The following is a 12,978-nucleotide window of genomic DNA, read 5'->3' on the forward strand; positions in this document are numbered from 1 at the left end:
GACATTGGCTTTCAGTTGGCTAATTTTAACTTTGAATTTTGAATTGTGTAATTTCACCATTCATTTCTGTTTGTCCCTTTCCATAACTAATTTAAACTTAATTGTATTATGATCACATTATCCAGCTCCTCTCCAGGAGAAACACGCTCCACTTGCTCGGTTTCATTCTGTTTAATTGGATTCCGCTCTGCTTCCTTTCTCATTGATCTTAAAACATAATGAATGAGAATATTTTCCTATACACATTTTTATAAATTCGTCATCTTCCTTATCTTTTTACACCTGTTCATCCTTATCTATAACAGGTAATTGAAGAACCCTACTATTGCTGTTTTATTTTTCACATTTTTCTGAAATTTGCCTAAGAATTGCACTTCTGTCTCCTTCCCGGAATTTGGCGGTCAATGGCAAACACCCAATAATGTTACAAATCCTTTTCTGTTGTTTAACTCTAACCAAATTGATTCATAAATTAATTGTAAATTAATAATTAATATTAACTCCCCAAAATTTGTTGGTTTTTAGCCTTCCTCCCATCGAATGTCTCGATTTTGATAATGTCAGAGACTTGGAGACAAAGGATGTGCCCCTGATGTTGAATGGCTCATTGCCTGAATTCAAGAGGTGCGCAATTCGTACTTAATGAGCAGATGTTCCTATACATGTCCAACTCGACATGGCGCCCTAAGGTATTAAATGAATCTATGACTAGTCATTTCCTTTATAGAAGCGGAAAAATATTTTGGAGTTATGCTTTGCACTTGATAGTGTTTTTCTTTTCCCCTCCCCTTTTGGCAAACTATTTTGACCAACTTTTTGTATTTGTTCAACGTTCAAGCCTTCACCCTGCAAGCTTTGTAAATATTTATCCCCACTTATATTTTAACTTGGAAAGCCTTTTATCTGCATTGGTTCTGCTGAAATTCTGGACATGGGCATTTATGCAAATTCCGCATAATTTTCTGACTAATTCTTATTCTTCTAGTTTCTTATTTTTGGCTTTCAGCTTCATTACCAACTGAACCATTCACTGATCACGTAGAAACTGATACATTGGATATTTCTCATGTGTATTTAGTCCTCACAACGGCATTTGTGTTCGCTTAGGATATTAATTAATTTCCCAGAAGTAATAACAAATGGTAAAGAGTTCCTCTATATGTTACCTTACTCGCTATTTGAACTCCAGCGCTCTAGCAAGCAATGTTTAGAGATTGTATAAAAAGAGCATAAACAGAATCTTGTCGTATTGTAATCAGTAATGCTGCGATGTTGCAGCTTATATTGGCGATGGTGTTTTTTGCATCGGGCTCAGGTGAGCTAGCCTGCAGACTTCAGGAAAGATTCCATCTGCCCAACATATCTAAAGATGGGGACATCGTGCTTGGAGGATTGTTTAGCGTGCACTCGAGCAGGTTTGAGGAGCTGAATTTATTTACAAAACTACCAGAAGAAATCAGATGTCAAAGGTTAGTTCAGTTCTGGTGTGCCCGTGCGTAGTTTCGAGCGATTTTTAAAGAAAAACCCTGTTTGAGTATATGCTCATACATACATTCTGTCAGAAGTGACATTTTGCTAAATGCGTTTCTTTTATATTGCGTTAAGCCTGATAGTTCGCAACGACTGCAAATTGATAAATTATTGACCAGTTTATTGGTAGGCTTTGGTCTCTACCAAGCAGCCGGAACTGTACAAAAAAGCGTTGAGACCAGAATCAGAAGCTATTAATATAAGATAGTTATTATTAATTCAACAGTGAATTAGGTGGAAACTTAAGAACCCAGAGGGTGATGAAACATGGAACTTGCTATCGCAATGCTTAGTTGAGGCGAATAGCGTAGATGTCTTTAAGGGGAAATTAGATAAATGCACGAAGGAGAAAATAATATAAGGTTATGCCGATTAGGTAAGGGAATGTTAATGTGGAGTATAAGCACAGGCATGGAGCATTTGAAACGAATGGTTTGTGTCTGCGTGGTGCGTTCTGTATTATTTATGCATTATTCATCCCACTGCACATTATTATGGTGACTGCGTTGAAAGCCATAGCCAGTTGAAATAAATTGCAACAGATGGCGTACGTTTAATATATAATCGTGAAATAGAATAGAAAAAAAATTTAGCTAGGTTTTTGTGAAATGCCTCGGCAGAATCTTTGTTTTTGTTGACTTGAGATCAGTGATTACCAAGTTATGTTTTATATTTATCCATACTAAGCATCGTCATCGCCGGCGCCATAATCATTAAGTAATCGTTTGATTCATGCCAGTGTCAGGTTGCAGCATGTGCTCTGTTAGGGAGAAGAATTTGCAGTCGGTTTCGTAATCTCAACTGAAATACGGAGGTGAATTTCCACTTGGGTCTTCCCACTTATCCGCCGGAAGAGCCACGTGGAACGCTATGAATGGTGTAGCCATCTTTGGTGTTTTCCCAGCTTTTCGCTTTTCTTACGCCGAAGTTACAGAGGAAGAGTGGGGAGAATCGCCGTTATATCTACAGGCAGGCGTCGACTAGATTTTCCGCCATCCTTACTTTTTGTACGATTAAATTAGCAATCAAATACAGCAGCACAAAATTACTTTTGATTTTTGTTGCTCAGTTCAAGTACGAGCGAGAAAAAAAGAATTCCATTTATCAGATGCCTTCGACACAGATTCAATCATTTCTTTCAGATCTCTTCACTTCTCTCCATCTGCTTCTGCTATTCAATATACACTAACTGTACCATTTTGATAAAGGAAGAATTTGATCAGATTTCTAAACGAAATGTGTTGATTAAGCTTGGTATGATTATTTTAAATATGAAAAAAAATGATCAAAGAGTATGTTTTATGTTGCATTAGAATGTAAAATTGAAACAGGAGCCGAGGATATACGATTTAACTGCTAAAAGTGGACGCAGATGCGACAGAAAGGCAAAATACTGCGGATGCTGGAAATCGGAAATAAAAACTGAAAATGCTGCAAATATTCAGCAGGCTTGGCAGTATCTGTGGAGAGGGAAACAGAATTAACGATGCCAGTCGATCACCTTTCATCAGAACTATGTTTCTCCTGCTTGACCTGCTGAGTATTTCCATTCATTAAAAACAAAAAGTGATGGAAATATTCAGCATGTCAGGCAGGAGAGAGAAACAACATTCGGATGAAAGGTGATTGACCGGAATCATTAATTCTGTTTTGCTCTCCACAGATATTGCCAAATCTGCTGGATATTTCCAGCATGTTTTGTTTTTTAATGACGCAAATTTGATGTTATTGCTGTCCTGTAATATTAACTGGTGCAATGTTATTAGTTTCAAGGTGTTGTTGAAGTAACTACCCGAATGGAAAAATAAATATTTTGTCAACTGTATTAGTAAAATAAAACAATAATATTCAAGAATTGTATTAAGAACATAATGGCTCGTCGGGTATCAATCGCACATCCCATACCAATTAAATAGCTTTAAAAGGACATTGCGGGCTTCAATGCTCTTTGCAAATATTTCAAGGTGTTAAGACGTATGCAGGAAGCTGAACTATCGTCTCTCAACATTTGTGTTTCTCAGTTTCAGTTTAAGGGCCTTTCGCCTTGTGCAAACCATGATTTTTGCAATCGAGGAAATAAACAAGGATGGAACACTTCTCCCAGACATTACCTTGGGTTACAGGGGTCACGATGACTGCGCGTCCTCCAAGATTGCAACAAAAGTCGCTCTGGCTCTTGTTAATGGGCTGGAAGAAGCATATATGGGTCGAGTTTGCACCGGGCCGCTCAATGTTGTTGGTATTGTTGGTGGTGATGGATCCTCAGAATCCATAGCAGTGGCAAGAGCAATCGGTCTATTTAAAATACCAATGGTGAGATTCCGTAAATTACACTGACTACTATCATACAAACGGAACCAAAAAAATAATTACTAGATATGCACCTAGATATGCATTTAGGTGTTAGCCCTGGCTCAGTGAAGGTACACTCGCCTTGTAATCAAACGTTGGGGGTTCAAATCCCAATGCAGAAAATTGAGTACTAAATCTAGACTGACACTCCCGGTTCAATCAGGATCACAGCATTTTTGGTGGTGGCATCTTTCTGTTGAGTTGTTAAACTGATTTCTGCCCTCTGAAGTGGACTTAATCCCGTGACATAATTTGACGAAGAATAGACAACGCTCCCTCTCCTACCATCTTGTAGATGGTACACACTGCTGCCACTGTGTGCCAGTGGTGAAGGAAGTGAATGTTAAAGGTGTTGGGGTGCCAATCAAGGTAGTTGTTCTTCCCTGGATGGTGTCGAGCTTCTTGAGTGCTGACTGACTCCAATCAGTGGGCTGTTTTCCCCCTGATTCCCATTGATTTCAATTTTGCTAGGGCTCCTTTATTCTGCACTTGCCCAAATGCTGCCTCAATGTGAAGCACAGTCACTCTCACCTTACCTCTGGAATTCAGCTCCTTTTTCCATGCTTGCACCAAGGCTGTAATGACCGCTGGAGTCGGGTGTCTCTGGGGGAACCCAAACTGAGCATCAGTGAGCAGGTTATTGCCAAATATGTGCCACTTGATAGCACTGTCAATTACACCTTCATCACTTTGCTGATGATTGCCAGTAGACTGTCGGGGCAGTAAAAGGCCGACTTGGATGGATTTGTCCTGTGTTTTGTGGACAAGACATACCTGGGCCACATTTTACAATGTCAGGTAGCTGCCGGTGTTGTAACATTCTGGAACAGATTGGCTCAGAATGCAGGTAGTTCTGGAGCACAAGTCTTCAGTACTGCAACCAGGATAATATCAGCGCTCAATTTGTTTTTTGCTTTATTCATTCATGGGATGTGGGCGACGCTGGCTAGGCCAGCTTTTATTGCTCATCCCTAATTGCCCTTGAGAAGGTGGTGGTGAGCTGCCTTCTTGAACCGCTGCAGTCCATTTGGGGTAGGTATACCCACAGTGCTGTTAGGAAGGGAGTTCCAGGATTTTGACCCAGCGACAGTGACGGAAAGATGATATAGTTCCAAGTCAGGATGGTGTGTGACTTGGAGGGGAACTTGCAGGTGGTGGTGTTCCCATGTATTTGCTGCCCTTGTCCTTCTAGTTGGTAGAGGTCGCGGGTTTGGAAGGTGCTGTCAAAGGAGCTTTGGTTCATTGCTGCAGTGCACCTTGTAGATGGCACACAAAGCTGCCACTGTGCGTCGGTGGTGAAGGGAGTGAATGTTTGTAGATGGGGTGCCAATCAAGCGGGCTGCTTTGTCCTGGATGGTGTCGAGCTTCTTGAGTGTTGCTGGAGCTGCACCCATCCAGGCAAGTGGAGAGTATTCCATCATATCCTGACTTGTGCCTTGTAGATGGTGGACAGGCTTTGGGGAGTCAGGAGGTGAGTTACTTGCCTCAGGATTCCTAGTCTCTGACCTGCTCTTGTCGCCACGGCATTTATATGGCTACTCCAGTTCAGTTTCTGGTCAATGGTAGCCTCTAGGATGTTGATAGTGGGGGTTTCAGCGATGGTAATGCTTTTGAATGTCAAGGGGAGATGGTTAGATTCTATCTTGTTGGAAATGGTCATTGCCTGGCACTTGTGTGGCACGAATGTTACTTGCCACTTATCAGCCCAAGCCTGGATATTGTCCAGGTCTTGCTGCATTTTTACACGGACTGCTTCAGTATCTGATGAGTCACGAATGGTGCTGAACATTGTGCAATCATATAGAACATAGAACATAGAACATAGAACATACAGCACAGAACAGGCCCTTCGGCCCACAATGTTGTGCCGATCCTTTGTCCTCTGTCAAGGACAATTTAATCTATACCCCATCATTCTCCTTTATCCATATACCTATCCAAAAGCCTTTTGAAAGTCCCTAAAGTTTCTGACTCAACAACTTCCCCGGGCAAGGCATTCCATGCCTCGACCACTCTCTGGGTAAAGAACCTTCCCCTGACATCCCCCTTATATCTCCCACCCTTCACCTTAAATTTATGACCCCTTGTAACGCTTTGCTCCACCCGGGGAAAAAGTTTCTGACTGTCTACCCTATCTATTCCCCTGATCATCTTATAAACCTCTATCATGTCACCCCTCATCCTTCTCCTTTCTAATGAGAAGAGGCCTAGAATGTTCAGCCTTTCCTCGTAAGACTTATTCTCCATTCCAGGCAACATCCTGGTAAATCTCCTCTGCACCCTCTCCAAGGCTTCCACATCCTTCCTAAAATGAGGCGACCAGAACTGCACACAGTACTCCAAATGAGGCCTTACCAAGGTCCTGTACAGCTGCATCATCACCTCACGGCTCTTAAATTCAATCCCTCTGCTAATGAACGCTAACACCCCATATGCCTTCTTCACAGCCCTATCCACTTGAGTTGCAACTTTCAATGATCTATGCACATAGACCCCAAGGTCTCTCTGCTCCTCCACATGCCCAAGAACCCTACCGTTAACCCAGTATTTTGCATTCATGTTTGTCCTTCCAAAATGGACGACCTCACACTTTTCAGGGTTAAACTCCATCTGCCACTTTTCAGCCCAGCACTGCAACCTATCCAAGTCCCTTTGCAGACGACAATAGCCCTCCTCGGTATCCACAACTCCACCAACCTTTGTATCATCTGCAAATTTACTGACCCACCCTTCGACTTCCTCATCCAAGTCGTTAATAAAAATCACAAACAGGAGAGGACCCAGAACTGATCCCTGCGGCACGCCACTGGTAACTGGGCTCCAGGCTGAGTATTTACCATCTAAGACCACTCTCTGCCTTCTATCAGTTAGCCAATTCTTAATCCAACTGGCCACATTCCCCACTATCCCATGCCTCCTGACTTTCTCCATAAGTCTACCATGGGGGACCTTATCAAATGCCTTACTAAAATCCATGTACACCACATCCACTGGTTTACCCTCATCCACTTGCTTGGTCACCTGCTCAAAGAATTCAATCAGGCTTGTGAGGCAAGACCTACCCCTCACAAAACCGTGCTGACTGTCCCGAATCAAGCAGTGTCTTTCCAGATGCTCATAAATCCTATCCCTCAGCACCTTTTCCATCAACTTGCCTACCACCGAAGTAAGACTAACTGGCCTGTAATTCCCAGGGTTGTTCCTATTCCCTTTCTTGAACAGGGGCACAACATTTGCCACCCTCCAATCACCTGGTACCACCCCCGTCAGCAGAGAAGATGAAAAGATCATTGCCAGCGGCTCTGCAATTTCATCCCTTGCTTCCCATAACATCCTTGGATATACCCCGTCAGGCCCGGGAGACTTGTCTATCTTCAAGTTATTCAAAAACCCCAACACATCTTCCCTCCTAACGAGCACTTCCTCGAGCTTACCAGTCTGTTTCACACCGTCCTCTTCAGTAATACACCCCTTCTCATTCGTAAATACCGAAGAGAAGTACTCATTCAAAACCTCACTTATCTCTTCCGGCTCAACACACAGTCTCCCGCTATTGTCCTTGACCGGACCTATGGTCCCCCTAGTCATCCTCATATTTCTGACATACGCGTAAAAGGCCTTGGGGTTTTCTTTTATCCTACCCGCCAAGCATTTTTCATGCCCTCTCTTAGCTCTCCTAATCCCTTTCTTCAGATCCTTCCTGGCCATCTTGTATCCCTCCAGAGCTATGCCTGTGCCCTTTTTCCTCAACTTTATATACGCATCCTTCTTCTTCCTAACAAGACTCTCAACCTCTCTTGTCAACCACGGTTCCCTCACATGACCATCCCTTCCCTGTCTGACAGGGACATGCTTATCAATGGCCCCTACTATCTGCTCCTTGAAAAAGTTCCACATTTCGACCGTGCCCTTCCCTGCCAGCATATGCTCCCAACTTATGCTCCTCAGTTCCTGCCTGACAGCATCATATCTACCCTTCCCCCAATTGTAAACCTTGCCCTGTTGCACATACCTATCCCTCTCCATTACCACAGTGAATGCTAACATTCCCACCTCTGACTTTATGATTGAAGGAAGGTCATTGATGAAGCAGCTGAAGATGGTTGGGCCTAGGTCACTACCCTGAGGAACTCCTGCAGTGATGTCCTGGAGCTCAGATGATTGACCTCCAACAACCACAACCATCTTCCTTTGCGCTAGGTATGACTCTAGCCAGCGGACGTTTGTCCCTCTGATTCCCATTGACCTCAGTTTTGCTAGGGCTCCTTGATGCCATACTCGGTCAAATACTGCCTTGATGTCAAGGGCAGTCACTCTCACCTCACCTCTTGAGTTCAGCTCTTGTGTTCATGTTTGAACCAAGGCTGTAATGAGGTCAGGAGCTGAGTGGCCCTGGCGGAACCCAAACTGAGCGTCACTGAGCAGGTTATTGCTAAGCAAGTGACGCTTGATGGCACTGTTGTTGACACCTTCCATCACTTTACTGATGACTGAGAGTAGGCTGATGGGGCGGTAATTGGCCAGGTTGGACTTGTTCTGCTTTTTGTGGACAGGACATACCTGGGCAATTTTCCACATTGCAGGGTAGATGTCAGTGTTGTAGCTGTACTGGAACAGCTTGGCTAGGGGCGCATACAGGTGCAGCGGGCAGTTAAGAAGGCAAATGGTATGTTGGCCTTCATGGCGAGAGGGTTTGAGTACAGGAGCAAGAATGTCTTGCTGCTATTATACAATACCTTGGAGAGACCACATCTGGAGTGTTGTGTGCAGTTTTGGTTTCCATATCTGAGGAAGGATGTTCTTGTTATGGAGGGAGTGCAGCGAAGGTTCAGCAGACTGATTCCTGGGAATCCAGGACTGATGTATGAAGATAAATTGGGTCGATTATGTTTGTATTCGCTAGAGTTTAGAAGTATGAGAGGGGATCTCATAGAAACCTACAAAATGCTAACAAGACTTGACAGACTAGATGCAGGAAGGATGTTCCCGATGGTGGGGGAGTCCAGGACCAGGTGTCATGGTCGAAGGATAAGGGCTAATCAATTTAGGATTGTGATGAGGAGCGATTTGTTCACAGTGGTCAACCTGTGCAATTCTCTACCACAGAAAGCACTTGAGGCCAAATCATTAAATTTCTTCAAGGAAGAGTTAGATATAGTTCTTAGGGCTAAAGGGATCAAGGGATACAGGGAGAAAGCAGGAACAGGATACTGAGTTTGGATGATCAGCCATGATCGTATTGAATGGCGGTGCAGACTCGAAGTGCCAAATGGCCTACTCCTGCTCTTATTTTCCTATGTTTCAATCACTCTGCTGCCTATGAGCCATTGTTCTCCCCAAATTGGCTGTTGAGTTTCTTACCTCACAAAAGTTACTACATTCAAAAGTACTAAATTGACTGTAAAGCGCATTGGGATCTCGAAAGTTGCTGTAAAATGTAAATCTTTCTTTCCTACCGCTTTATGTTACTTTCAGTAAATGTACTATGAGGGCTTGATTACACCGTGGTCATTAATTATACCATAAAATAACAGAACTTGAACACAACTTTGTATTTTACCGCAACCATTAATTTACACTTTATTCACAATTATTTTTATTTCAACGGCTTTAGAATATTTGGAGGTGAGAAATATTTGTGGAGGTGTGATCTATTTCATATTTCCCTCTTTGATTGGTTGCAGGTTAGTTACTTTTCCACGTGTGTATGTCTCAGTAATAGGAACGAATATCCGACCTTTTATAGAACAATACCAAGTGACTACCATCAATCCAATGCTTTGGTTCAACTGGTTAAGAGGTTTGGATGGACTTGGATTGGAACCGTTAGCAGCAACAACGACTATGGTAACTCAGGAATAAAAGCATTTATTGAAGCTGCCGTGAATTTCGGTATTTGCATTGCCTTTTCCGAATCGTTTTCTAGAACCGATCCTGTAGAAAAGATTGCGAAAATTGTACAAGTGATAAAAGCGTCAACTACAAAAGTCGTGGTGGCTTTTGCTCCATCGGGAGAAATGCGTGTTTTATTGGACGAGATTTTACGGCAGAACCTCACTGGAATACAATGGATAGGAAGCGAAGCATGGATTACAACAGATATTGTTGCACCAGATAAAAGTGCGAGATTCCTTACTGGGGCAATTGGAACTGCGCTGCGTACCGTAGAAGTTCCAGGTCTGCGGGATTTTCTGCTCAGGCTCCATCCTTCTATGTTTCCTGGTGATAGTTTAGTAAGGGAGTTTTGGGAAACGACGTTCGGATGCTCTCTAATATTAGATAACAACACAAGCCGAGTAGGATCTTCTTCTCAGCTCCCCCAGTGTACTGGAAATGAAACCTTGCATGAAATACACAACGTCTATACTGACCTAACTCTGGACGGAAGTTCCTACAATGTATATAAAGCAGTTTATACCTTCGCACACGCACTGCACGACATGCATTCATGTGAAAATGGCAAAGGACCATTTATAAATAATACATGCGCATATGTTTCAGACTTTCATCCATGGCAGGTAAGGATTTAACCTGATATAATTTTATTCACTTTAATTGCAAACTGATTCATTACATGTAACAATAACCTTGGATTTTTTTTAGAAAATGTTGAGTGAACATTGTCATCGAAAAGTATAAACATTCTCTCTTTTCATACAAAGTCCCGAAATAAATATATCGAATTATTTTCTAAAGCTGCTCCATTACATGAAGTCCGTACATTTCACAACGAAAACTGGTGAGAAGTTGCATTTTGATGATAATGGCAATCCAGTAGCCGGGTATGACTTTGTAAATTGGCAAATGGATACAAAGGGCGGCATTGAAGTGAAGATAGTTGGACATTACAATGGGACAGCACCTGCGGGAAATGAACTGGTGTTGAGTCCGAGGGAAATTGTCTGGAGCGGTGGTGACAAGGAGGTACGCCTGCCAATTGAAACTGATTGTACTTTTACGGTATATCATAGCTATTAGTGAGGGTCTAATCACTAAAGTTTAGAATACCATTTTTAATAAGAAATGGTGAGTAAAATTTGGCCTGGGGCAAAACAAGTATTTACCCTTTTCTGCTAGTTTGTCAACTGGACGATAAGATACAATTGTCTTTGTTCAAAGTGAGTGATTTTGGCATGGGAATCTTTCAAAGAATCGTTTGATAAAATTCTTATCAAGGCACTAGTTAGAAACATTCCATGCACTATATTAAATACAAAGTGGTCATATGGCAGAAACCTGTCTGAAGCATAGTAAGCAGAGAGCAGCTGTAAAGGGACCGTGCCGACTTGTGCGCACCACAGAGCTGCAAACACAAAAGTTTATTTTTGTAAGTATGTGTAACACAGAAATATTGCCCAAACAATAATGAAGATAAATGACCAGTTGAACTGTTTTTGAAGACATTTATTGAGCGACAATGTTTGCAAGTGAAAACGCCCTTGGTCTTCAAACGTTGATAGGAATTTAGTCAGTAAAACTTAGCACTTAAATAGGTAGGACAAGAAATATGATGTCAACTTTAAACTTAAGTGTACACATGTCATTTTAGCAACGATCACAGTTGCTGTTTATGCATAAGTGCATTTGCAGTCTATCAATATTACAAGGTCGATAATCTATCATTTCCTTCCTCAAGATTCCCCATGCCGTGTGCTCCGAAAGTTGTTCTTCTGGAACAAGAAAAAAAGCGAGAAAAGGACAACCTGTTTGTTGCTTTGACTGCACTCCCTGTGCGGATGGGGAGATTAGTAACACTACAGGTGAGTCGAAATGCAGATTTTACTTCAGTATGCGTATTTCAGCAAGTATCCTCAGAAATATCAAAACTGAACATCTTGACTATATAATGTTCTCCTTTCCTCTTAGACTCCATAGACTGCATCAAATGTCCTTTCTTATACTGGTCCAATGATCAGAAAGATCAATGCATACCAAAGAAAATAGAATATCTGGCTTTTACAGAAATCCTGGGAATTGTTCTGGTGACTCTTGCATTCATTGGAGTGTGCATGGCTATCAATATAACTGTTCTTTTCTTTAGATATCGAGAAACACCTCTTGTCAAAGCGAACAATTCCGAGCTGAGCTTCCTCCTTCTTTTAGCATTAATATGCTATTTTTTGTGCTCAGTTGCATTCATTGGCGAACCCTCTGACTGGTCTTGTATGTTGCGACACACAGCGTTCGGGGTTACATTTGTCCTTTGTATTTCCTGTGTTTTGGTTAAAACCATCCTGGTGCTGATGGCATTTAAGGCCACGCATCCCAGTAGTAACAGGATGAAATGGTTTGGTCAAAAAAAGCAGCGTCTAAGTGTTTTCCTCCTAACTTTCGTTCAGGGCTTCATATGTGCCCTTTGGTTGATCATTGCTCCTCCATTTCCCATGAAGAACACAAACTATTACAGGGAAATTATTATTTTAGAATGCAATGCGGGCTCTTCGGCAGCTTTCTATTTTGTATCAGGTTACATCACTTTGTTATCGTGCGTATGTTTTGTCTTGGCTTTTCTGGCCCGGAAGTTGCCAGATAATTTCAATGAAGCTAAATGTATAACTTTCAGCATGCTGATCTTTTGTGCTGTTTGGATAACTTTTATTCCGGCTGCTTTGAGTTCTCCTGGGAAATACACTGTAGCGGTGGAAGTGTTTGCGATTCTGGCGTCCAGTTTCGGATTGCTGCTTTGCATTTTTGTTCCAAAGTGTTACATTATCATGATAACTCCAGAGAAAAATACAAAGAAGAATCTAATGGGTAAAGTGATTGAAAAGCGGCTTTAAATAACGAGAAGACATTTTGCTCATATTCTGCAAATAGATTCATCTATAAACCTCATGTATATGTTTTAAATATAGTCCTTTATTGTATGATAATGTGCTCGAAGCATCGACTTTAAAATGTAGAATTAAAATTTGGCATGTAATTATTAAAGATTTTAGTCTCAATATCATTCGGTTTCTGTACTCATTAGCCCGTGGTACTGGCAGTAATTCAAAGACTGATACCTTTAATGTCCTATTCTTTCATGCATTGTCGTGACGTCACTTTCCTAGCACCTGAAACTCTGTCGGAATTTACTACCCATGCCATTGGTTC

General features: G+C 41.9%; 1 protein-coding gene across 1 annotated transcript; it reads left to right on the forward strand.

Moving 5' to 3' along the window:
- Positions 1-1,290: 1,290 nt before the first annotated feature.
- Positions 1,291-12,662, forward strand: LOC137375082 (extracellular calcium-sensing receptor-like). The gene is made up of 6 exons (XM_068041710.1): positions 1,291-1,469; positions 3,552-3,843; positions 9,567-10,400; positions 10,579-10,806; positions 11,519-11,642; positions 11,749-12,662. The coding sequence occupies exons 1-6, from the start codon at positions 1,291-1,293 to the stop codon at positions 12,660-12,662; spliced, it is 2,571 nt and encodes an 856-aa protein (XP_067897811.1).
- The last annotated feature ends 316 nt before the right edge of the window (positions 12,663-12,978 follow it).

This window comes from Heterodontus francisci, chromosome 11, assembly GCF_036365525.1.
Source record: "Heterodontus francisci isolate sHetFra1 chromosome 11, sHetFra1.hap1, whole genome shotgun sequence".
Taxonomy (NCBI): Eukaryota; Metazoa; Chordata; class Chondrichthyes; order Heterodontiformes; family Heterodontidae; genus Heterodontus; species Heterodontus francisci.

Excerpts from the sequence above, each read along its gene's own strand:
- LOC137375082 (XM_068041710.1), top strand. The coding sequence starts at position 1,291 with ATGGTGTTTTTTGCATCGGGCTCAGGTGAGCTAGCCTGCAGACTTCAG. Across the intron at positions 10,807-11,518 it reads GGAGCGGTGGTGACAAGGAG|ATTCCCCATGCCGTGTGCTC; the intron begins GTACGCCTGCCA and ends TCCTTCCTCAAG. Across the intron at positions 11,643-11,748 it reads GGAGATTAGTAACACTACAG|ACTCCATAGACTGCATCAAA; the intron begins GTGAGTCGAAAT and ends CTTTCCTCTTAG.